This window comes from Tursiops truncatus, chromosome 19, assembly GCF_011762595.2.
Source record: "Tursiops truncatus isolate mTurTru1 chromosome 19, mTurTru1.mat.Y, whole genome shotgun sequence".
Taxonomy (NCBI): Eukaryota; Metazoa; Chordata; class Mammalia; order Artiodactyla; family Delphinidae; genus Tursiops; species Tursiops truncatus.
Window position 1 is genome coordinate 52,612,715 of NC_047052.1, and position 22,624 is coordinate 52,635,338.

Consider the following 22,624-nt stretch of genomic DNA (forward strand, 5'->3'; position numbering starts at 1 on the left):
ATTCTTAGTCTCACCCAATCTGCTTCTCCATCACTGTACCCCAAACCACCTATCCCTCAAGCCATTCTCTAAGAACCCATTCTGATGCATCCCTCACTGTCTTTGAGCACCTGCATCTCTCCTTCCAGGAAGACCCAGCCCCATGAAGTCATCTGGCTAACACCTTCTTATCCTTCAAAGTGAGTTCAAAATTATAGTCTGGGTTGAGAAGGTAGAGGGAAGCGAGAGCTTGGAAACGTCCTCCTACAAAGCCTAACACTCTAATTTTACTGCAAATCAGTTGAAACAAAAACAGCCCCAAATAGACCAGCAGCACCAAAAGCATGGCAGGGACAATGCATGACGCCCCAGTTTCTAAAGTGACACTTGAACAGATGAAAGATTCTGGTGTGGTGTAAGAAAAGGCCTGGTGCCCAAACCCAGCACCTACACCCAGAAAGCACAATTAGGTCAGACTTCCGTTTATGATAACGTCAGTCTGCGTGATGCGACTCAACACATTAAAGGTCGATGGTTAGCCTTCCAATCCAGGCAAGATGACACTGGCCCATTGTTCCCTGCTTCTCCCTCTGTTCACAACGATAAACCCTGTGCATGGTGCAAGACACAACCAAAGGAGAATTCTGGAAAGTGGTAAGAAGAAGGCAGGTTGCTTTAGGACCCCAGGACTGGAGAAACAATGCAGAGTCAGGCCATCCCAGTTCCTACAGCCAAACGAGGATGAACACTCACACCCACCGTTTCCCAAACCCCGACTGAGAAACAGTCAAGGGTTATCATCATAGTGTCAGGAATGCGCTCACCTGTCCCATCATCCGGGTTATGTCCTCCTCCCTCCTTGGGGCTCCCGCAGCCCCGTCTTCCCCGCTGCATCAGCCCAGGCCACGCCCCACTGTGATCCTGTCTCCATCCCCCTTCCTGACCCTGGCTGGCTCTCCTCCAGTGGTGGCCTCGCCTTAGCCCAACCCCACAGGACACTCTGCTCAACAGATGGGAGACAGGCACCCAGGGTGCAGGAGCGGCCACCAGCTCAGCCAGTGGAGGGACCTGCCCGAACAGCGGCCTGTTCAGCACGTCCTGGCCTGGGGAGGGGAGCGGAAGTGTGGCCAGAGTGAAGTAAGAGCGAGTACAGATCAGAGCCGGTGCACGGATGATGCAGGAGATAGATGGGCTCCAGGCTAGACATTCATTCCCAGCCCCCTGTTTACATTTCCTGAAGCAAGAGACGAACAGGCTCCAGGACTCCATATATGACCGGACTCCTGTCTATCTTGCGAGATCTGCACCTCGATATAAAAACCAGCGACAGAAATAATAGGGTAAATAACCAGACATTGGACATTTTTATGGCAGGAACAGAGTGGGACAAACCCTGTTGAAAGATCAAGAGGCCATGCATTTCCCATCCTTGGGGCAAGGGAGACATTGCACATGCGCAGAAAGGCTCCTTGGGGTCCAAAAGGAGGGGGCGCCACCCCATAACATGTGAGGCTAAGGCCGTCCCATAGGCCTCTGGGCTGGAATCCATCTTGGAAAAAAGCTGCGCACGCATGCTGTTGAGGGTCCTAGGGCAGGTCAGGTGTGGAAAAAGAAACCAGATAATTGGCCAAAGGGAAACAAAGACCCGGAAGAACTGCCCTATATGAATGACGTAACCGCCTTTTTATGGGGCTCTTCGTCGTTGGGGGGGACGCCCACACCCTTTCCCTCCGGGTGTGCGTCTCTGCCCTGCTTCTATCTTAACTAAACAAACTGTGTCTCTGTGTGCTCTCCCCCTTGTTGTTGTGCTGTGTCTCTGATAATAAGCTTTGTACCTGTTTTTACAGTTTTGCCTCCGTGAGAGATGCATTTTTCACTGGGGCAAGAGCCAGGGGGTGTGGTGGCTGGGATTCCTGGTTTTCATCCAGGCGCCCCAGGTTCAATTCCTGGGCAGGGAATTAAGATCTCGCTTCACGCCACCACTCCCTGCCGCCACTCTGAGAGCAGGAGGAGAAGCCGAGGTGTCCTCGGGTTACCACCTCTTTCATTCCCTTTTCTCCTCCTGTCCTTGGAGTGGCCCCATCCTGCAGGCTGACCACTGGCCACTGTGTGGGCTGCATCATTTTGGGCTGCTGTAGGCTGCTCTGAGCACTCCACTTGTAGGAACACGTCGAATCTTCGGGGTGACCCCGTGGGTTCACCTGCTAGGGCTGCCGTAAGGAAGTACGGCCGACTGGGCGGCTTGAGCAACAGAAATTCATTTTCTCACAGATCAGGAGGCTGGAAGTCTGAGATCAAAGTGTCAGCAGGGCTGGCTTCTTAGTATTATTATTTTAAATTTTTAATTGAAGTATAGTTGCTTTACAATGTTGTGCTAATTTCTGCTGTACAGCAAAGTGATTCAGTTACACCTATATAGACATCCTTCTGAGGCCTCTCTCCTTGGCCTGTAGATGGCCGTCTTCTCCCTGTATCTTCACCTGGTCTTCCCTCAGTATGTGTCTGTGTCCTAATCTCTCTTTCTTACAAGGACACCAGTCCTATTAGATGAAGGCCCAGCCCAATGACCTGATTTTATATTAATTACCTCTTTAAAGGCCTTGTCTCCAAATGCAGTCACACTTAGAGGTACTGGGGGTTAGGACGTGCACATAGGAATCTGGGGGGTGACACAATCCAGCTTCCAACGCCGTGCGAGCATAGGCACACCTCTGCACAGAGTGGTTAAGCGCCTCCCCAAGGTGGCACAGCAAGGATTAGGGAAACAAGCGCAAGCCTAGAGCCATCTGCTGCAGAGCCTGTGCCCCTGAGCCCCGCATGAAAGCCCTCAGGGGAGGAAGCCCCCGGGAAGCGCTGACCACCACTGAGGGTGGGACTCAGAGTGAGCCCTGAGGAACGGGCAGGGCCAGACACCTGACCTGCAAGACAGCCACAGAAGAGTCTGTAGAAAACGCCCACCTCTGTCCTTGTGTCAGATTCTCCCACAGACGAGGGTTGAACATTGTGATCCTTCCATGTGACAGATGAGAAAACTGAGGCCTGGAAGGGAGAAGGGCGGGGCCCACCTACCTCCAAACACTGGCATCCCCCCAGGGTCACGCTGGCTGCCATTTTGCTCCCAGTGCCCGGCGCCCAAGCCTGGCATGTGCAGGGAGGCCTGGGGGAGGGGGCTGTGAGCAGGTCAGGAAGCCTCAGGACCCCCTCTGGGATCATGTCCTGGTGGCCACCCTCCTGGATCCTGGTCTCATCCTCTCTGTCCATTTATACCTGGGAACTCGCCTTCTGGCTGCATGGAGCGATGGGGTTTCCTCCAAGCCTCTATCTGGGCTGCCCCTATCTCACACTGTATCAGCAGGAGCTGGGGCGTTGGAGAAGTTCTCAAGGGTGGAGACAAAGTCTGCCGCATTCTTGCCTTGTGCTCCACTCCCCTGAAAGGAGAGGTGCCCCTGTGCCGTTGTCATGTTCATTTTGTTCCCAAGTCCAAGCTTGCTCTGCTCGCCTCACAACGGACGCATGAATCGGAGATGAGGTGTTGAGGGAAGGAATGACAACTTTATTCGAAAAGCTGGCGGACCTAGAAGACGGCAGACTAGTGTCTCTGAAGAACCTTTTGACTGGGGTTTGGATGCCAATTTCTTTTACAGCACAGAGAGGGAGAGGAGATGAGGAAGTAAAGTGAAAAGGCCACAAGCTTTGCAAACATCTCCTGGAATGGCCAGCCTCGGGGAGGGAATGCGTTCATTTCTTCTTCCTTGCAGCCATCCACGGGTGGAACGGCGTCCAGATGTTTCCCTGAACGAAGCCACTTTCTATTAACCTTCAGGCAGAGGGTCAGGGCTCCCCGAGGCAGGCCATTATGTAGAGACAGTATCCTTTTTTTTTTTTTTTTTTTTTTTTGAGACAGTATCCTTTTAATGAACAAAAGCAGTGGAAAGCAAAAGTTAAGGTAGAAGAAACAGATCCAACACGGAGTCAGGATTGACTCTTCCCTGTTACAATTTCAGTAACTAATCACCACCTCTTTCACCCTGGCGGGGACTGACCGGCCTGATTTCCTGCGGACAGAGGTGTGGGAGGGACAGGCTGTGGACAGGGATCCGGGAGGCACCTTTGGGCTGTATTGGCTGCTCGTGACCCTCACCAGGGCCTCACATGGAAAGTAGAAGTGGTGACTCTCCCAGGTCCACGCAGCTCCGGCAGCATGTGGGTGCGGAGTTCCTCTTTTGTGGTCGGTTACCTTCTGACCTCAGCTCTGGGCTTCCTGTGGGGGCTTCCTCTCAATCCTGTGACACAAAGGCCCCATCACTCTTACCCCAAAGATGCTGCTACTGCCACCACCGCTGCTGCTGCTGCCCCTGCTGTGGGCAGGTGGGTGGGCTGCGGGCAGACGGGTGGGCGGGGCAGGGGCTGCAGCCGATCGTTGTTCCTCCGCAGGGTCCCTGGCTTGGGACAGAGAATACCGGCTGGAAGTGCCGGAGTCCGTGACGGTGCAGGAGGGCCTGTGTGTCCGCGTGCCCTGCTGCTTCTACTATCCCTGGGTCAAGTGGGACAACTCTGTCCCAGCTTTCGGCTACTGGTTCCAGGAAAGGGCCAGACCCTACCAGCATCGTCTAGTGGCCACAAACAACCCAGGTCGTGCGGTGCTGACGAACACCCAGGGCCGATTCCACCTCCTTGGAGACCCCCGGACCTACAGCTGCTCCCTGGACATCAGAGATGCACGGCTGGGAGACACGGGGACATACTTCTTTAGGGTGGAGAGAGAGCCTTTGGTGAAATATAGTTATTTAGAGAACAAGCTCCACCTGCATGTAACAGGTAAGGATGTTGTCAAGGAGAGGACACACAGACACAGGGGCCCTGAGGGCCCCCAGGGCAGGGCTGGGAGGGGACCCCCTGTCTTCTCATCCTGGGAGGGGCCCAAGGGGACCTAGGAGGACAGGCCGCTGCGGCTGGCCTGGGGCAGAGACAGCTCTGAGGGGCACACTTGGGCTCCCCCCCCCACAGGGCCTGGGTCTGTTTCTCTCTCCTCTTCAGCTCTGACACAGACACCCGACATCCACGTCCAGGGGACCTTAGAATCTGGCTTCCCCAGGAATATCACCTGTGCAGTGCCATGGGCCTGTGAGAGGGGGACACCCCACACCTTCTCCTGGACCGGGGTTACCCTCCCTTCCCTGCACCCCAAGGGCCCCCACTCCTCGGTGCTCACCCTCACCCTGGGGCCCCAGGACCATGGCACCAAGCTCACCTGTCGAGTGAACTTCCCCGGAGCTGGCGTGAGCACAGACAGAACCATCAGGCTCAACGTGTCCTGTGAGCGCGGGGCCGGGACGCCAGGGCCCTGAGGGCGGAGGGCGTTGGGGACGGGAGGGAGGGCCTGGGCTACTGCGTGCTGAGCCCTGCAAGCTGGAACTGGGGAGGAAGGAAAGAGGACACTACTCCACCCTCTTCCTATTTCTAATGTTTCTGGGGGAAAGGGCCAATGCCTGCCTTCCTGCCACTGAAAAGGGGACCGTTATGTCTGTCTGTCCAGATGCACCCCAGAAGCTGACCATCAGAGTGTTCCGGAAAGAAGACACAGGTAGGTCTAAACCTCTCTTCTCCAGGGGTGTGGTGGAAGTGGAAGTGTCTCTGCCCTTCGGAGCAGAGCTGGGGATCAGACCTCAGATGGCAGAGAGGCTCAGGCCCGGGGAGGGGACAGCAGAGGTGGGACAACCCCCACTGGCGCATCAGCTTACGCACTGGCCTCCCCCTTTCGCTGGCCCTGCTCTCACGGGGTATCGCGTGGCCTCTTCCTTGTCTGTTGGACGTGGCTGTCCCCACTGCCAGGGCTCCATCCTTGTCCCACATCCTGCCCTCATTCTCCTTAGGATCTAGACCCCACCTACTCCTTCAGTTTCCTTGCCTCATTTTAATGTTATTGTTTACAATAGTAAGCATACGGGACTGCCCTGGCGGTCCAGTGGTTAAGACTCCACGCTCCCAATGCAGGGGGCGCAGGTTCGATCCCTGTTCAGGGAACTAAGATCCTGCATGCCGCACGGCACAGCCAAAATAACTAAATAAATAAAACAAAAAGTAGAACGTAGTTGAAAAAGATAAAGAAAAGAAAAGAAAAGAATAAGCATACCATGTGTGTTAGTCAGCTCAGGCCGCCATAATAAAATACCAGAGACTAGGTGGCGTAAAAACTGGGAGTTTATTTCTCACAGCTCTGGAGGCTGGGACGTCTGAGCTCAAAGCGCCGGCTGATCGGGTTCCTGGTGAGGGCTCGCTTCCTGGCTTGTGCACGGCTGCTTTTTGTCTACGTTCTCTGGTATCTCTTATAAGAACACTAACGCCATTGTGAGAATCTCAGTCTCATGACCTCATCTAACCCTAATGACCTCTCAAAGACCCGTCCAAATACCTCCAAATACCATCATATTGGAGGTTAGGGCTTTGGCATATGAATGTGAGGGGAACATAGTTCAGTCCCTAGCACAATTTAACAAGAATAAAATAGTATTCAGCACTTGTGTATCCCCCCTCTTCGTTATCTTTTCGAATAGAACCTACACGTGTACATTTTAAAACACACACATATATGCAGATCATACTACCCGCATGCTTTGCATCTCTATTAGTATTTTTAATAAACTTTTCATATGCAGTAATTTTAGACTCACGTGGTACAGAGACTGTCCACAGATCTCTCTCCTCAGCATTAAAATCCTCCATCCACGTGGCATATTTGCCACAACTAAGGAAGTGACGTTGGTACATTTCTACAAACTAAACTCGCCTTTTTCTCAGACTTGGTATATCTTGGAGATTCTCCTGTATCTGTACCTAGGAAACCCTCTTCATTCTTAATGATGACCCCATGGTTTTCCAGTTAGAAGTATATTATATGATAAAGTACTTAATAGGTCTCCTGTTAGTGGAAAACTATGGTGTTTCCAATCCTTTGCAAAGACAAGACAAATGTGTGGGTCTGGAAGCTTACTCTTGAGACAGAAGAAAGTCCTAGATCGAAGGGCATGTTTGTAATTTCTGCAGATGTTGCCAAATCGAGCTACATGGAAGGCGTTCTGCTTACGCTACCCCTGCTGTGTGTCTGTGTCCCTGCTACACATTTTCATCCTTGCTGATACCATAAGTGAATACACTACCATGTTAACTTGCATCATCATTTTGTGAATAGGTTGGGTATCTTTCATTGTGTTTAAAAAACATGCGTATTTCTTTCTCTTTTTTTTTTATTGTGGTACGCGGGCCTCTCACTGTTGTGGCCTCTCCCGTTGCGGAGCACAGGCTCCAGACGCACAGGCTCAGCGGCCATGGCTCACAGGCCCAGCCGCTCCGCGGCATGTGGGATCTTCCCGGACCGGGGCACGAACCCATGTCCCCTGCATCGGCAGGCGGACTCTCAACCACTGCGCCACCAGGGAAGCCCCATGCCTATTTCTTTGTGGTCTTTTTCTTGATGATTTGAAGAAACTCTTTTCATATTAACGCAATCATCTGTGTATAAGTTGAGAGGATTTCTTTTCATCCTAATCATGGGCTTTTGACTTAGTGCACGGTGATTTTGCTAGGCAAAAACATGCCATTTTTCTTGGCCGCACCGCGTGGCTTGTGGGATCTTAGTTCCCCAACCGGGGATCTAGCCCGTGCCCCCTGCAGTGGAAGCACGGAATCCTAACCACTGGACCGCCAGGGAACCCCCGCCATTTTTTTTTTAAGTTGCATTCAGTGATGTACTGGGACTAGCTCTTACTGGTTGGCGAGAGCCAGTTGTGCAATTGTGTCCATCTTTTCCCGCTTCGGGGATCAGAGGCTTCAAATTAGGTGCTTGAAATTGGCCAAGATGGGAGTTTTTACACAGAGGAAATTGACAAGTGCTACAAAGCAGGAAGATATGAGCCCTTAGGCAATGGAAGAGACAGACAGACAGACAGGCAGACTGAAGCTAGCTTTCTCTCTGTCCTGCCAGGACCTGAAAGTCTGGGCCAAAGCCTATCTCTCCCAGTCCAGGAGGGCCAGTTCCTACGCCTGGACTGTGTTGCCGACAGCAACCCTCCTGCCAGGATGAGCTGGATCCGGGGGAACCTGACCCTGAGCCCCTCCAATTGCTCGAACCCTGGGGTCCTGGAGCTGCCCCGGGTGCAACTGGGGGACCATGGGAAATATGTCTGCCGAGCTCAGCATCCGTTGGGGTCCAAGGAAGCATCTCTGAGCCTCATTGTGAAAAGTGAGTTGGAACACGCCTGAGGGAAGGACGCCTGGGTTCTAGGGAGGGGAGAGTCTCCTCTGATCCCTCCCATCTCTCCCCACAGACCCCCCGCAGCTGCTGGGACCCTCCTGCTCCCAGGAGAAGGAGGGTCTGCACTGCGACTGTTCCTCCCGAGCCCAGCCGGCCCCCTCCCTGCGCTGGCGGCTGGGGGAGGGGCTGCTCGAGGGGAATTTCAGCAACGCCTCCTTCAAGGTCACCTCCAGCTCGGCTGGGCCCTGGGCCAACAGCTCCCTGAGCCTCCGCGAGGGGCTCAGCTCTGGCCTCCGACTCAGCTGCGAGGCCCAGAACGGCCACGGGAAACAGAGCGCCACTGTCCTGCTGCTGCCAGGTCTGGGAGCTCTGAAGGGCCGTGTCCGGGGAAAGGGGACACACGAGTCTGCGTCCTAGAAGATACTGAGAGGGAGAGAAATGGGCCTGATTCAGGGCAAAAGGGGAATTCAGGGTCCTCTGTCGGTTGGCTGGGGTGGGGGCTGGGGACACAGGAACCTACAATTATATAGAAGGATGGGGGACAAAGGACAGAGTCCTGGATAGAAGTGGGCACACTCGTGGGTCATGGATTTGAGAAGGCTCGTCACTTAGGTGCCTGCTTAGGGAGACTGCAGGTCACCCCAAGTCTCTTATTTGCAGGGAGGCCAGCACCCAGGACCGGTGTGGTTTGGGGGGCCGTCGGGGGATCCGGCGTCACAGCCCTGCTAGCTCTCTGCCTCTGCCTCATCTTCTTTGTGTGAGTGGTGGTCCCAGTTTGGGACAAGACTTCCCGAGGTGGTGGTATGGGGGGCAAGGGGCGAAGGAGGGGGAGACTCAAAGAAATTTTCAAAACTCAAAGCTCAGAGCTGAGGGCCCTGGTAGAGTGATGAAGCCGGGAAGGAGGGCCGTTAGTCGAAGCGGCATCAGGAATGCAGCCTCCTGACATCTTGGCCAAGTGTGGACTCTGGTGCCAGCCATCCTGGAGGAGGGAACAGGTGTTCTGGTCATGGTCTCTGCAGCTGGACGCCAGCCTGCATTCAGTCAGTCCTTCTCAGCTCCATGCAGTGAGTCCACCAAGCCAAGAAAGGCCCTGGTCTCTCTTTTCAGAGTGAAGATCTACAGGAAGAAATCAGCGGAGAAGGCATCAGGCAGAGATGGCGTCCGTCCCGCACTGACTTCCATCTCTCTGGTGAGTGATGTGGGCAACTTTCCATCCAGTGTCTCCACTGGACACCTCTCCCCTAACAGGGCCCGTAGAAGCTTACTCAGCACCTCAAAAAAATGAGTTCGTTCTCCCCACCTGCAAATTTGTTCTTCCTCCTGAATTTCCTGTTGCACTCAAGTCACCCTCTCCTCTTTCCCCTCCATCACTTCCCAGAGCCAAGAATTGCCCAAGTCCTGTCCATCTTCCTTTTAGCAAAGCTCATCTCCATTTGGCCCCTTCCCTGCTGAGCCCTCACATTCTCTCTGCTGGGTCACTGGCTTCATCTCTCCTCCCCGAACAAGCTCTCGGCAAGAAATTCCCCTAACGGCTGTCCTTCGGTCACCCTGTGCTTGCTCCCCACTGTCTAGATCCAACAGAAATATGCGAGCCATGTATATAACTTAAAACTTAGCCACGTGAGTAAAGTAGAAAGGAACATGAGATCAATTTTAATATAATATTTTATTTAACCCAACGTAGCCAAAGTGTTATTTCAAACATCATGTCATCAACAGTCAACATAAACATACAAATTATTGAGATTTCTCTTTCTTTCTTTCTTTCCTTCTTTCTTTCTTTCCTTCTTGCTTTCTTTCCTTCTTGCTTTCTTGCTTTCTTACTTGCTTTCCTTCTCTCTTTCTCCCTTCTTTCCTTCCTCTGTTTTCTTTCTTTTTCTTTCTTCCTTCCTTCTTCCCTCCCTCCCTCCCCCTCCCCCTTTCTTTCTTTTTTTTAAAATTTATTTATTTTTAGCTGCATGGGTCTTTGTTGCTGTACACAGGCTTTCTCTAGTTGCAGCGTGTGGGGGCTACTCTTCGTTGTGGTGCGTGGGCTTCTCATTGTGGTGACGTCTCTTGTTGCGGAGCACGGGCTCTAGGCGCAAGAGCTTCAGTAGTTGTGGCTCACAGGCTCAGTAGTTGTGGCTCTTGGGCTCTAGAGTGCAGGCTCAGTAGTTGTGGCTCACGGGTTTAGTTGCTCCATGACATGTGGGATCCTCCAGGGACCAGAACTCAAACCCATGTCCCCTACATTTGCAGGTAGACTCTTAACCACTGCGCCACCAGGGAAGCCCCTCTTTCTTTCTTTCTTTCTTTCCTTCTTTCTTCCTTCCTTCCTTCCTTTGTTCCTTCATTCCTTCCTGCGTTTCTTTCTTTCTTTCCTTCTTTCTTTCTTTTTTCTTTCTTTTTTCTTTCCTTCTTTCTTCTTTCTTTTTTCTTTCTTTCTTTCTTTCCTTCTTTCTTCTTTCTTTCTTTCTTTCTTTTTTCTTTCTTTTTTTCTTTCTCTTTCTTTCTTTCTTTCTCGACTTTGAACTCCAGTATGCATTTTGTACTCAGCACATCTTTGTTCTGACTCACCACGTTTCATGGGCTCAAGAGCCATGTGTGGCTGGGGGCTCCTGCGCTGGACAGCGCAGGCCTAGGAAATCAAGACCAAATTCTTCAGTCTGGTGTTCTGTGATCTGTCCCCTGCCAAATTCTCCAGCCGGCATCCTGTCCCTCCCCACAAAATGAGCTGATTATATTCTATGATATTATGATTTATAATAAGAAATATATATTTGGTCTTTATTCCCTATTCCTGGCACAGAGCCCCTAGAACCCTTGAACTTTCCTGTGATGGGAGTGATAAAAGTATTTCTTGTTATATTCATGGAGTGACTTTTGGGAAGCACCTAAGGATGGGGGCTGGTTGCTGGGAGAACCAACCATGCAATTGGGGGATTGGAACTTTCAGTCCCACGCCCTGACCTCCAGGGATGGGAAAGGGGCTGGAGGATGAGTTCAATCCCCAAGGGCCAATGATTCAGTCAATCATGACTATGGAATGAAGCCTCCATAAAATCCCTCAAAGTATGGGGCTCAGAGAGCTTCCAGGTTGGTGAACAAGTGGAGATTTGAAGAGATTGAAGCAATCGGAGAGGGCATGGAAACTGCACCCTTTCCCTATACCTTGCCCTACACATCTCTTCCATCTGGCTGTTCCTGAGTTATATACTTTAATTTAAAAAAACAGCTAATTTAATAAGTGAAATATTTCTCTGAGTTCTGTGAGCTGCTCTAGCAAATTAATGGAATCTGAGGAGAGGGGTTGTGGGAATCTCTGATCGACAGCTGTCTGGTCAGAAGCACAGGTGAGAATCTGGGACTTGTGATTGGCATGTGAGGTTGAGGGTGGGACAGTCTTGTGGGACCGAGCCTTTAACAGTGTCAGAATTGAGCTGAATTGTAGGACACCCAGCTGGTGCTGCAGACGTGCTTGTTGGTGTGCAAATCCCCCCGCCCCTGCCCCATATTGTAAGTGGTTCCAGGATCCTTATATCTCCAGGCAGGGCTCACTCTTTGTGACTTTGTGCGTTTGCATTCGAGATTTCCTCTGTCCTGGTCCCATTTGCACTGGTCAAGCCCTCAGTCATCTTTCTTGCCCCAATTAATTTTTTTATTTATTTTTTATTGATCTATAATTGATTTACAATATTGTGTTAGTTTCTGGTATACAACAAAGTGATTCCTATATATATATTCTTTTTCAGATTATTTTCCATTATAGTTTATTAAAAGATATTATACGTAGTTCCCAGTGCTATACAGTAGGACCCTGTTGATTATCTGTTTTATATGTAATAGTGTGTATCTGCTAATCCCAAACTCCTGATTTATCCCTCCCTGCCTCCCCTGTAACCATAAGTTTACTTTCTGTCTGTGAGTCTGTTTCTGTTTTGTAAATAAGTTCTTTTGTATCATTCTTTTAGATTCCACATATAAGTGAAATCATATGATATTTGTCTTTCTCTGTCTGACTTACTTCACTTAGTATGATAATCTCTAGGTCCACCCATGTTGCTGAAAACGGCATTATTTCCTTCTTTTGTTAAAAAATGTATTTTATTGAAGTATAGCTGATTTACAATGTTGTGTTAATTTCTGCTGTACAGCAAAGTGATTCAGTTTTATATATATATATATATATATACACACACACACACATTCTTTTTCATATTCCTTTCCATTATGGTTTATCACTGGATATTGCTTTTTTTTAATTAATGAACTTATTTATTTATTTTTGGCTGCGTTGGGTCTTCATTGCTGCATGTGGGCTTTCTTTAGTTGCGGCAAGCGGGGGCTACTCTTCATTGCAGTGCACGGGCTTTTCGTTGCAGTAGCTTCTCTTGTTGCAAAGCATAGGCTCTAGGCGCACAGGCTTCAGTAGTTGTGGCACGTGGGCTCAGTAGTTGTGGCGCACGGGCTTAGTTGCTCCGCAGCATGTGGGATCTTCCCGGACCAGGGCTCAAACCCATGTCCCCTGCATTGGCAGGCGGATTCTTAAGCACTGTGCCACCAGGGCAGCCCTATCACTGGATACTTAGTCCCCTGTGCTATACAGTAGGGCCTTGTTGTTTATCCATTCTATATATAATAGTTTGCATCTGCTAATGCCAAACTCCCAATCCATCCCTCCCCCACCCCACCCTCCTTGGCAACCACAAGTCTGTTCTCTATGTCTGTGAGTCTGTTTCTGTTTTATTTCATTCTTTTTTAATGTCATGCCAATTTATGTCATTTAAATATTCCCCTGCCCTATACCAGACCGACTGTCGTCATGCATCCCTGTAATAATCACAGGCCTGTCCCCACCACACTGTGAGCCCCTGGAGGGTAGTTCAGGTCTCCTGCAGACCTCTGTGACTCTCACCCACAGCACCCTGCTTCTGTCCATCAAATCACAATTTGCAATTCGATAAGTTTTGAGTGGGCAACAATTTCATACAGTCCCCTTGTCCTCATAGACTGTCCAAGGTCAGGGATCTTGTCTGTGGAAGAATCACTTCACCTTGCTCACTCGGTCTGTTTTCCTAACTGTAAAATGAGGATAACATTTATATCATCCGTGGAGGGAAGTTATGAGCATTCAGTGGGGTGAGAAACAAGAAGAACAGACCACTATGATTAAAGGAATGAATGAATGAGTGAGTGAGTGAATGAGTGAATCCTCAGGAAATGGGTGTGAAATGGATAAGGGAATAATTGCCCCCCTCAAGCCCCAGGTTCCCTTCTCCAGACCTCAACAGCCAGCTCTGAAGCTCTTCTCTCGTCCCACTCAGGGTCACCTCAATGAATCCTGTTCAGACAGCCCCTCGGACTACCAGACCCCAGCTCCGGCCACCTCCACCCCAGGGAAGGAGCAGGAGCTCCATTACGCCACCCTCAACTTCCACAGGCTGAGGACCCACAACTTTCAGGACCAGGACACCACTGAGTACTCAGAGATCAAGATCCAGAAATGATGCCCCCGCCCCCAACCCCAGAACCAGGCTGGAGCCCAGAAGGTGCATCTCTGAAGAAAATGTGTGCCAGGCACCGATTCTTGAGGACTTGGCTGCCCTCTGAGCCAGAGCTTACAAATGAGGAGGTGAAGCTCCTGGGAGCGGCTGAAGGGCACAGAGAGTCCCAGGTTCAAATCCAGACCCTGGCAGCCCTGAGGGTGTTATAGCAGGCGAATCACTTTACCTCTCTGTGCTTCAGTTTCCTTCTCTGTAAAATGGGGATAATATCCATTAGGCACATTGTTAAGTGGGAAAAATGCACTTTGGGAGCTGCTAACCACATTGTTATGTGTTAAGTTAGCCTCAGCATGGAGGGAGATGTCAGCTCTACCACATATTTCTGTTTTGCCTGACTGTTTTTAAGAACATGAATTATTTTTTGTTTGTTTGTTTTTCCGGGAGGGAGGAGATAAAACATGTATTATTTTTTTTAAGTAAATCTAAATTTACCTCTCTGGATGGAGACGATATTTCCCAATACATGTACCTAACAAAGGACACCCAGGATATATAATGAATATTTTTTTTAATAATAAATAATTTAAAAATAAATTTGAAGGCTTCCCTGGTGGCACAGTGGTTAAGAATTCACCTGCCAATGCAGGGGACACGGGTTCAAGCCCTGGTCTGGGAAGATCCCACATGCCGCGGAGCAACTAAGCCCATACGCCACAACTACTGAGCCTGTGCTCTAGAGCCCTCGAGCCACAACTACTGAAGCCGCGTGCCACAACTACTGAAGCCCGCATGCCTAGAGCCCGTGCTCCGCAGCAAGGGAAGCCACCGCAATGAGAAGCCCGCGCACCGCAACGAAGAGTAGCCCCCGCTCGCCCTGACTAGAGAAAACCCGCATGCAGCAACAAAGACCCAACGCAGCCAAAAATAAATAAAATAATAATAAATATATATTTTTTAAAATAAATAAATTTGAAAAGAAAATTTAAAGGGCTATGTAAAGAGCTTCCACGAATCCATTAGAAAAAGGCAGACAACCGAATACAAAGACAAAATAGTCAAATGGCCAATAAGCACAGAGAAAAGTATTCAACTTCTGTCGCTGTCAGGGAAATAAAAATTAAAATCACAGTGGTGCCAACTGCATAGTCACACTGGCTAAGGTAATAAAAATAATGTCAAGGAAATCAAGTGTTGGGGATATTACGCTAAGTGAAATAAACAGTTACAGAATGACAAATGCTGCATGATTCCAGCTCTAGGAAGTATTTAAGGAAATCAAACTCTGAAACAGAAGGTAGAGGGGCCCTGGGGGAGACTCAGAGAAGGGGAGTTAGGAAATTGCTCTTCAATAGGTGTAGAGTTTCATTTTTGCAAGATGAAAACATGCTAGAGATTTGATGGCCAACAATGTGCATGTCATTAACATTACCGTACCGTGCACTTAAAAATGGTTACGATGGTAAATTTTATGTTATTTTTTTTTTACCACAATGTTTTTAAAAGTACTGTATAGTGGTTACCAGGGGCTGGGGACTGGGGGTGTCGGTGGACAGTTCATGTTTAGTGGGTACAGAATTTCAGTTTCGGAGGATGAAAAAGTTCTAGAGACAGACGGAGGTGATGGTTGCACGATGTGAATATGCTTAACGCCATTGAATTGTACACTTGAAACATGGTTAAACCAGTATGTCATGGGTACTTCATCACAATAAAAAATGTTTCCTTAAAGAACATCAAGGGGCTTCCCTGGTGGCGCAGTGGTTGAGAATCCGCCTGCTGATGCAGGGGACACAGGTTCGTGCCCCGGTCCGGGAAGATCCCACATGCCGCGGAGCGGCTGGGCCCGTGAGCCATGGCCGCTGAGCCTGCGCGTCCGGAGCCTGTGCTCCGCAACGGGAGAGGCCACAGCAGTGAGAGGCCCGTGTACCGCAAAAAAAAACAAAAACAAAAAGAACATCAAGTGTTGGTGAAGATGTGGAGCAACTGGAACTCTCCTACACTGCTGGTAGGAGTGAGAATTGGTACAACCACTTGGGAAAGACTTTGTCACTCTCTACTAACACTGAGCACATGAGACAGCCATTCAACTCCCAGGTGTGCGCCCAACAGAAGCGCGTACACATGTTCACCATATGTATACAAGGGTGTTCATAGCAGTGCTTGTTGTAAGGGCTGAAAACAGGAACCTGCCCAAATTCCCATCAACAGTAAGACAGGTGACAACAAGGTTCTACTGTATAGCACAGGAAACTATATTCAGTACCTTGTAATAAGCCATAGTGGAAAAGAATATGAAAAAGTACATATATATATATATATATATACAGATATATAATATGGCTGAATCACTGTGTCGTACACCAGAAACTAACGCAACGTTGTAAATCGACTATACTTCAGTCTAAAAAACAGTAAGACAGGTAAATAGAGAGTAAATTATTTACGCAATGGAAAAAGTAACAACTGCACACAACATGTATGAATCTTCCAAACAATGTTGAGTGAAAGGACCCAGACACAAAGCATACCTACTATGTGATATCCTTGATATGAGGTTCAGACAAAACTCATCTTTAAAAAAAAGGAAAAAAGGGCTTCCCTGGTGGCGCAGTGGTTGAGAGTTCGCCTGCCGATGCAGGGGACGCGGGTTTGTGCCCCGGTCCGGGAGGATCCCACGTGCCGCGGTGCGGATGGGCCCGTGAGCCATGGCCACTGAGCCTGCACGTCTGGAGCCTGTGCTCCGCAACGGGAGAGGCTGCAACAGTGAGAGGCCTGCGTACTGAAAAAAAAAAAAAAAAAAAAAAGGAAAAAAAGTTAAAAAGCAGCTTTCACTGCTGAGGGCCCAGATTCAGTCCCTGGTTGGGGGACTAAGATCCCACAAGCCATGTGGCGCAGCTGAAAAAAAAATCAAAAACCCTAATCTTAGGTGTTAGAAGTCCATATACTGGTTACCCTCAGTGGGTACTGGCTGTAGGAGGGCAGTAGGGGTATCCTGGGGTTTCCAGTAAGGATCTGTTTCTTGATCTGGGCATTCATTGCTCAGATATATTCACTCTACGAAAGGTTGTTGTTGTTTTTTAAATACTGGGTCCTACTCCTATCCTTTTCTTTTTTTCAAATTTATTTTTATTTTTGGCTGCATTGGGTCTTTGTTGCTGCGCACGGGCTTCCTCTAGTTGCAGCGAGCGGGGGCTACTCTTTGTTGCAGTGTGTGGGCTTCTCACTGCAGTGGTTTCTCTTGTTGCAGAGCGTGGGCTCTAGGGCACCAGGGTTTCAGTAGTTGCAGCACACAGGCTCAGTAGTTGTGGCTCCCGGGCTCTAGAGCACAGGCTCAGGAGTCGTGGCGCACGGGATTTGTTGCTCTGTGGCATGTGGGATCTTCCCGGACCGGGGATTGAACCCGTGTCCCCTGCATTGGCAGGCGGATTCTCAACCACTGCGCCATCAGGGAAGTCCCTATGAAACATTTCTGAGTCAAACAATTATGATGTGTGCTCTTTTCTATATGAATATTACTCTTGAATAAAATTTACATTAAGCTTTAAAAGATGATCCTTGCAAGTTTCTAACTCTGATCTCCACCAAACGATAAGCTTCCCCAGGGCAGGGACAGTACTATGTCCAGCCTTGTGTTTTCAGAGCCTAGCCTTGGACACAACACATCAACTGGACTCAGTAAACCTTTGAAATGATTTGCACTCAAGTGCAAGGGGAAGACACAGCCGACCTCTGCTGAGGCTTCCCATGTTGTTTCCAGCCCAAGCCTCTGTCCTAAGTTCTGAATCCCAGTGTCCTCCACATCTCTCCCTGATTGACCACAGGTGCTTCGCTTTCAGTGTATCCCAAGCCGGACTCTGCATCACCCCTCAAGCCTGGTTCTCGCCTGGGTCCTCCGTCCAGGACTCGAGAATGTCCATCCAGCAGCATGGTGCCTGACTCGCAGTACCAGCCCAGGAGAGCATCGCACCCTTGTGCCTGGATCAGCGCCATCCCCCACCAGGACACAACTCCTGGCCCAGCACGTCTTGGATCTTGTGAAACAGGCCTCCTCCCCTTCTCCAGTCTCTCTGGTTTCCATTTAGGTTCCTCTCTGTCTGTTCCTCCAAGAGGCCACTGTCCTAACCACTTCCTGAATTGGTGAGTCTACATCTTCTTCTCCCGCCGGGGCCACTGTATAAAGTGCCTCAAGACCCAGCTACCAGGTCCAGTAGTATTCAAGGCCCAGCTTTCAGCATGAAGCCTTCTTCAACCCTGTCCTATCATCTGGGGAAGAGTCTTTTTAAAAAATATTTATTTATGTATTTGCATTGGGTCTTAGTTGTAGCAGGCAGGCTCACCGGCTCCTTCGTTGCAGCTTTTCAGTTCCTTAGGTGTGGCATGAGAACTCTTACTTGTGGCATGCATGTGGGATTTAGTTCCCGGACCAGGGATCAAACCCAGGCCCTCTGCACTGGGACCGCAGAGTCTTAACCACTGTGCCACCAGGGAAGTCCTCTGGGGAAGATTCTGGAACTCCCTCCTCTGGAACCCCGCAGACCTCATTCATCTCTCCACTGTAGTTTTAATCACAGGGCCTAGAGGCTGTCTAACCTGTCTTAGTGAAGGCAGGGGAGGGCAGCTATTAAAACTGTAAGCCCTAACCCTCCTGCATTGTTGGTAGGGATGTAAATTGGTGCAGCCACTATGGAGAGCAGTATGTAGGTTCCTTAAAAAACTAAAAATAGAGCTACCATATGATCCTGCCATCCCACTCCTGGACATATTTCCAAAGAAAACTCTAATTCAAAAAGATACCTGCACCCCAATGTTCACAGCAGCACTATTTACAGTAGCTAAGACATGGAAACAACCTAAATGTCCGTCGAGAGTTCAGTGAATCATGAAGATGTGATATTCATACGCAATGGAATATTACTCAGCCATAATAAAGAATGAAATAATGCCATTTGTAACAGCTTGGATGGACGGAGAGATGATCACACTAAGTGAAGAAAGTCAGACAGAGAAAGACAAATACCATATGATGTCACTTACATGCGGGATCTAAAATAATGACACAATTGAACTCACCTATGAAACAGAAACAGACTCAGTTATAGAGAACAGACTTGTGGTCGCTGAGGAGGGGAGGGGTGGAAGAGGGGAGGGGATGGCTTGGGAGTTTGGGATTAGCAGATGCGAACTATTATATATAGAGTGGATAAACAACAAGGTCCTACTGTACCGCACAGGGAACTGTATTCAATATCTTGTAATAAACCATAATGGAAAAGAAAAACATGGTAAGCCCTTTCCTAATAACCACAAAATGGAAAAAGTCCAAATATCTATCAATGGATGAATGGATAAACAAAATGTGATCCTTCCCTACAATGGCATATCATTCAGCCATAAAAGCACGGATACGCGCTACGACGTGGATGAACGTCAATAACGTGCTAAATGAAAGATGCAAGACACAAATGGTCACATGTTGCAAAATTCCATTTATATGAAACCTCCAAAATAGATAAATCCATAGAGACTGAAAGCAGATGAGGCGCTGCCGGGGGCTTTGGGGAGGAGGAACTGGAGAGTAACTGTTTCATGGGTATGAAGTTTCTTTTTGGGGTGATGGAAAATGTTTTGGAACTAGATAGAGGTGTTGGTTACAAAATATTGTGCATATACGAAATGCCACTAAATTGTTCACTTTAAAATGTTTTGTTTTGTTTTGTTTGCGGTACGCGGGCCTCTCACTGCTGTGGCCTCTCCCGTTGCGGAGCACAGGCTCTGGACGCGCCGGCTCAGCGGCCATGGCTCACGGGCCCAGCCGCTCCGCGGCATGTGGGATCCTCCCGGACCGGGGCACGAACCCGTGTCCCCTGCATCGGCAGGCGGACTCTCAACCACTGCGCCACCAGGGAAGCCCTAAAATGGTTAATTTTATGTCATGATAATTTCTCCTTTATTAAAATAATAATGATAATACTAATAATAGTCATTTAAAGTCCTTCCACCAGGATTCAAGCACCTGCTTCACCACTTAACCTCTCGCTACTACCATTTGCTCATGTGTCAAATGGGGAGGACAACCTTCCTTAGCTCATTTTGTTGTTTTGAGAATTCAGTGAATTCACGCCCACAGGCACGGTGCAGTGCCCTGTGCTTGGTGAGCCGGCAGTGACTGTCACCTGCAGGTGGCTGCTCAGAGTGTACCCAGAGAAACACCGCCCAGGTAATCATTAAACTTACTAAACAACCGCTAGGTTTGAAGCTGTAAACGTGCGGCACCCTGATAAGTGGGTGTTTCTGCGGTCATGGGTAAAGGATGTTGACATGCAAGTTAGCAAAGGAGAAGTATGAGGCTTATTTCAAGCCTTCGTGGTCAGGGTTCTGTTTCAATTCCCCCCCCCCCCTTTCTTCACCCGTTCCCACTGAGTCAACAACTCCCTGATCTGTCCCCTCTTCTCTAGTCCAGCCTGGCCTCTCTCCCTTGATCATTAAAACACCCTCCTCGGGCTTCCCTGCTGGCGCAGTGGTTGAGAGTCCGCCTGCCGATGCAGGGGACGCGGGTTCGTGCCCCGGTCCGGGAAGATCCCACATGCCGCGGAGCGGCTGGGCCCGTGAGCCATGGCCGCTGAGCCTGCGCGTCCGGAGCCTGTGCTCCGTAAACACTTCCTCCTTAAAAATCTGGGCTCCGGTGTCATCCCATCCAGCCCATCACCACCAGCAGCAGCAGAGGGAGCGGATGTGCAGCTCCAACTCTGTCCCTCTCCTCCTAAATGTCCTTCCATGCCTGCCCCTTTCCCTCAAGATGAAATATCAACTTCAGTGAGAGTTATTCAAGAATTTTCACGCTCACACCTTCATCTACCCTTGGCACTCCCTGGTGGTCTAGTGGTTAGGATTTGACGCTCTCGTCTACCCTAAACACACCCCCTTTTAGCCACCACTTCACACATCTTAGCCACATCCCTGTCACTTCATGAAGATCTCATACCCCTTCCTGTCTCTCCAACCTTCATTCATAGGGTCCCATCCCACTATAATATTGTCCCCTTTCTCCGTCTTTGCGATACATGCTTATCCTTTGAGATCTGGCTCGAGTATCACCTCCTCAAACAAGCTATCGATACCTTCCCTGCTTTACCCCGCCCCCACCCCTGCACTTTCCCGTGGGGGGATTAGAGTCCAGTTTATCAACCTCAGCACTACTGATATCTGGGCAGTTGGGGGCTGAATGACTCTTTCTTGTGCGGGTGTGTCTTGTGCATTGTAGGATGTCAAGGAGCACCTCTGATCTCTATCCATGAGATGTCAGTAGCTTCCGCTGGCCAGTTTTGACAACCAAAAATGTCTCCAAACATTACCGAATGCCCGTGGGAGAGCAAAACGTCCCCCACCCCCAGCAGAACCACTGGGTTAGAGCCTCCCTCCTCTGCACTCACACAGATACTTCAGTGGAACGACAAACTTTCTCCAGTTCTCCTTTTCAAAGTCACCACAAACACCATTTCTTCACTCCTGGAAAAGTTTCAAAACAATTAAGTGCGTTTCAGTTCCTTTGCCTCGCATTCATGAGGGGAGCCGTGGGAAATTCCTACCTTTGTTCCTCATTTCTTTGTTCCCCAGACTTCTTTTTGTTGTTGTTCCCAATCTGCATTCTACCATACACCAAGAATAACAAAAGGAAGAAGATACAGTTTCTGCCTCAGAGGAGTTCAAGTTCATGGGGTAAGGTTTGGGGAAGGAACAGAAATCCGTAACCTATTAAAACACAGTGTGATGTGGTTCCTATCAAGATGGACATAGGGTATTAAGAGAAAAGTAGGAGTTGGCCAAGCAGAGAAAATGCAAAGCAGCCCAGGTAGTAATAACATCAGGTATAAAACAAGGAGGTGGGAGACACTCTGGCAGCTGTCTGGGCAAGAGAGATCAGTGCGCAGTAGTGAGTCCTGGGGTAAAGGAGACAAGGTGAGGTCACATCCCTAGAAACTTTGACTGGTCTCTGCTCTCCAAAGACTTTGTAGCCATGTTGAGGAGGCTGGACTTCCTCCTTCAGTCTGTCGCACAAAAAACAAATCTGGATTAAGATAAAAAGAGAGTTTGTTCAAAACGATTACTGCAATAAGGGGAATGGGATTATTGCAACGGGGAAAAGGAAACTTCTCTTTGTTAAAAAACAAGTTTTAATAAAGTTTAAAATATGGAAATCATACAAAGCATCTCTTCCAAACTAGAAATCGATAACAGAAAGGCAACCGGAAAATTCACGAATATGTGGAAATTAAACAGCACGCTCTTCAACAATCAAGAGGGTAAAAAGAAATCACCAGGGAAATTAGAAAATACCTTGGGACAAATGAAAACCGAAACACATACCAAAATTTATGGGATGCTGTCAAAGCAGTGCTAAAAGAAAAATGTAGAGCTGCAGACGCTTACATTCAAAACGAAGAAAGATCTCAAACAAGCCACATCATTTTACAGATTGAGAAGCTAGAAAAGCAAAACAAAACGAAACCTAAAGCTGGCAGAAGGAAATAAATGATAAAGATTAGAATCGAGATAAATGAAAGAGAATGGAAAAGCAATAGAAAAAATCAACAAAACAAAGTTAATTCTTTGAAAAGATCAACAAGACTGACCAACTTTTTTCATATAAATTTATTTATTTAATTTTTGGCTATGTTGGGTCTTCATTGCTGCGTGTGGGCTTTCTCTAGTCGCAGTGAGTGGGGGCTACTCCTCGTTGCAGTGTGTGGGCTTGTCATTGTGGTGGCTTCTCTAGCTGCAGAGCACGGGTTCTAGGCATGAGGGCTTCATTAGTTGTGGCACGTGGGCTCAGTAGTTGTGGCTCGCAGGCTCTAGAGCACAGGTTCCATGGTTGTGGTGCACGGGCTTAGTTGCTCTGCAGCATGTGGAATCT

General features: G+C 49.0%; 1 protein-coding gene and 1 long non-coding RNA gene across 8 annotated transcripts; one reads left to right on the plus strand and one right to left on the minus strand.

The window, feature by feature from the left end:
- Positions 1–1,315: 1,315 nt before the first annotated feature.
- On the minus strand, positions 1,316–5,447 carry LOC117309170 (uncharacterized). 2 transcript variants are annotated; one of them, XR_004523435.2, is made up of 4 exons: positions 5,231–5,447; positions 4,023–4,262; positions 2,567–3,851; positions 1,316–1,565 (listed from the first exon to the last, which is right to left on the minus strand). It is a non-coding gene; the product is annotated as an uncharacterized lncRNA (long non-coding RNA). The 2 variants fall into 2 exon arrangements; XR_004523436.2 differs by having other exon boundaries at positions 1,316–2,988; positions 3,247–3,851; positions 5,231–5,400.
- On the plus strand, positions 4,284–14,253 carry LOC101338969 (sialic acid-binding Ig-like lectin 5). Of its 6 annotated transcripts, none has more exons than XM_033845560.1 (10): positions 4,284–4,347; positions 4,414–4,797; positions 4,987–5,295; positions 5,516–5,563; positions 6,195–6,245; positions 7,961–8,218; positions 8,304–8,588; positions 8,891–8,987; positions 9,338–9,419; positions 13,534–14,253. In XM_033845560.1, exons 1-10 carry the CDS (start codon positions 4,299–4,301, stop codon positions 13,714–13,716), a joined length of 1,746 nt encoding a protein of 581 aa, XP_033701451.1. In that variant the 5' UTR covers positions 4,284–4,298; the 3' UTR covers positions 13,717–14,253. The 6 variants fall into 6 exon arrangements, with proteins under 6 accessions (XP_033701451.1, XP_033701453.1, XP_033701448.1 ...); XM_033845562.1 differs by having other exon boundaries at positions 5,017–5,295; XM_033845557.1 differs by having other exon boundaries at positions 4,284–4,797.
- The last annotated feature ends 8,371 nt before the right edge of the window (positions 14,254–22,624 follow it).

What these genes read in the sequence shown, in the direction of transcription:
- LOC101338969 (XM_033845557.1), top strand. Translation starts at nt 4,299, where the DNA reads ATGCTGCTACTGCCACCACCGCTGCTGCTGCTGCCCCTGCTGTGGGCA. An exon ending in TCTGAGCCTCATTGTGAAAA is followed by an intron (nt 8,219 to 8,303) that starts GTGAGTTGGAAC and finishes CTCTCCCCACAG; the next exon opens with ACCCCCCGCAGCTGCTGGGA. An exon ending in CTCTGCCTCATCTTCTTTGT is followed by an intron (nt 8,988 to 9,337) that starts GTGAGTGGTGGT and finishes CTCTCTTTTCAG; the next exon opens with AGTGAAGATCTACAGGAAGA.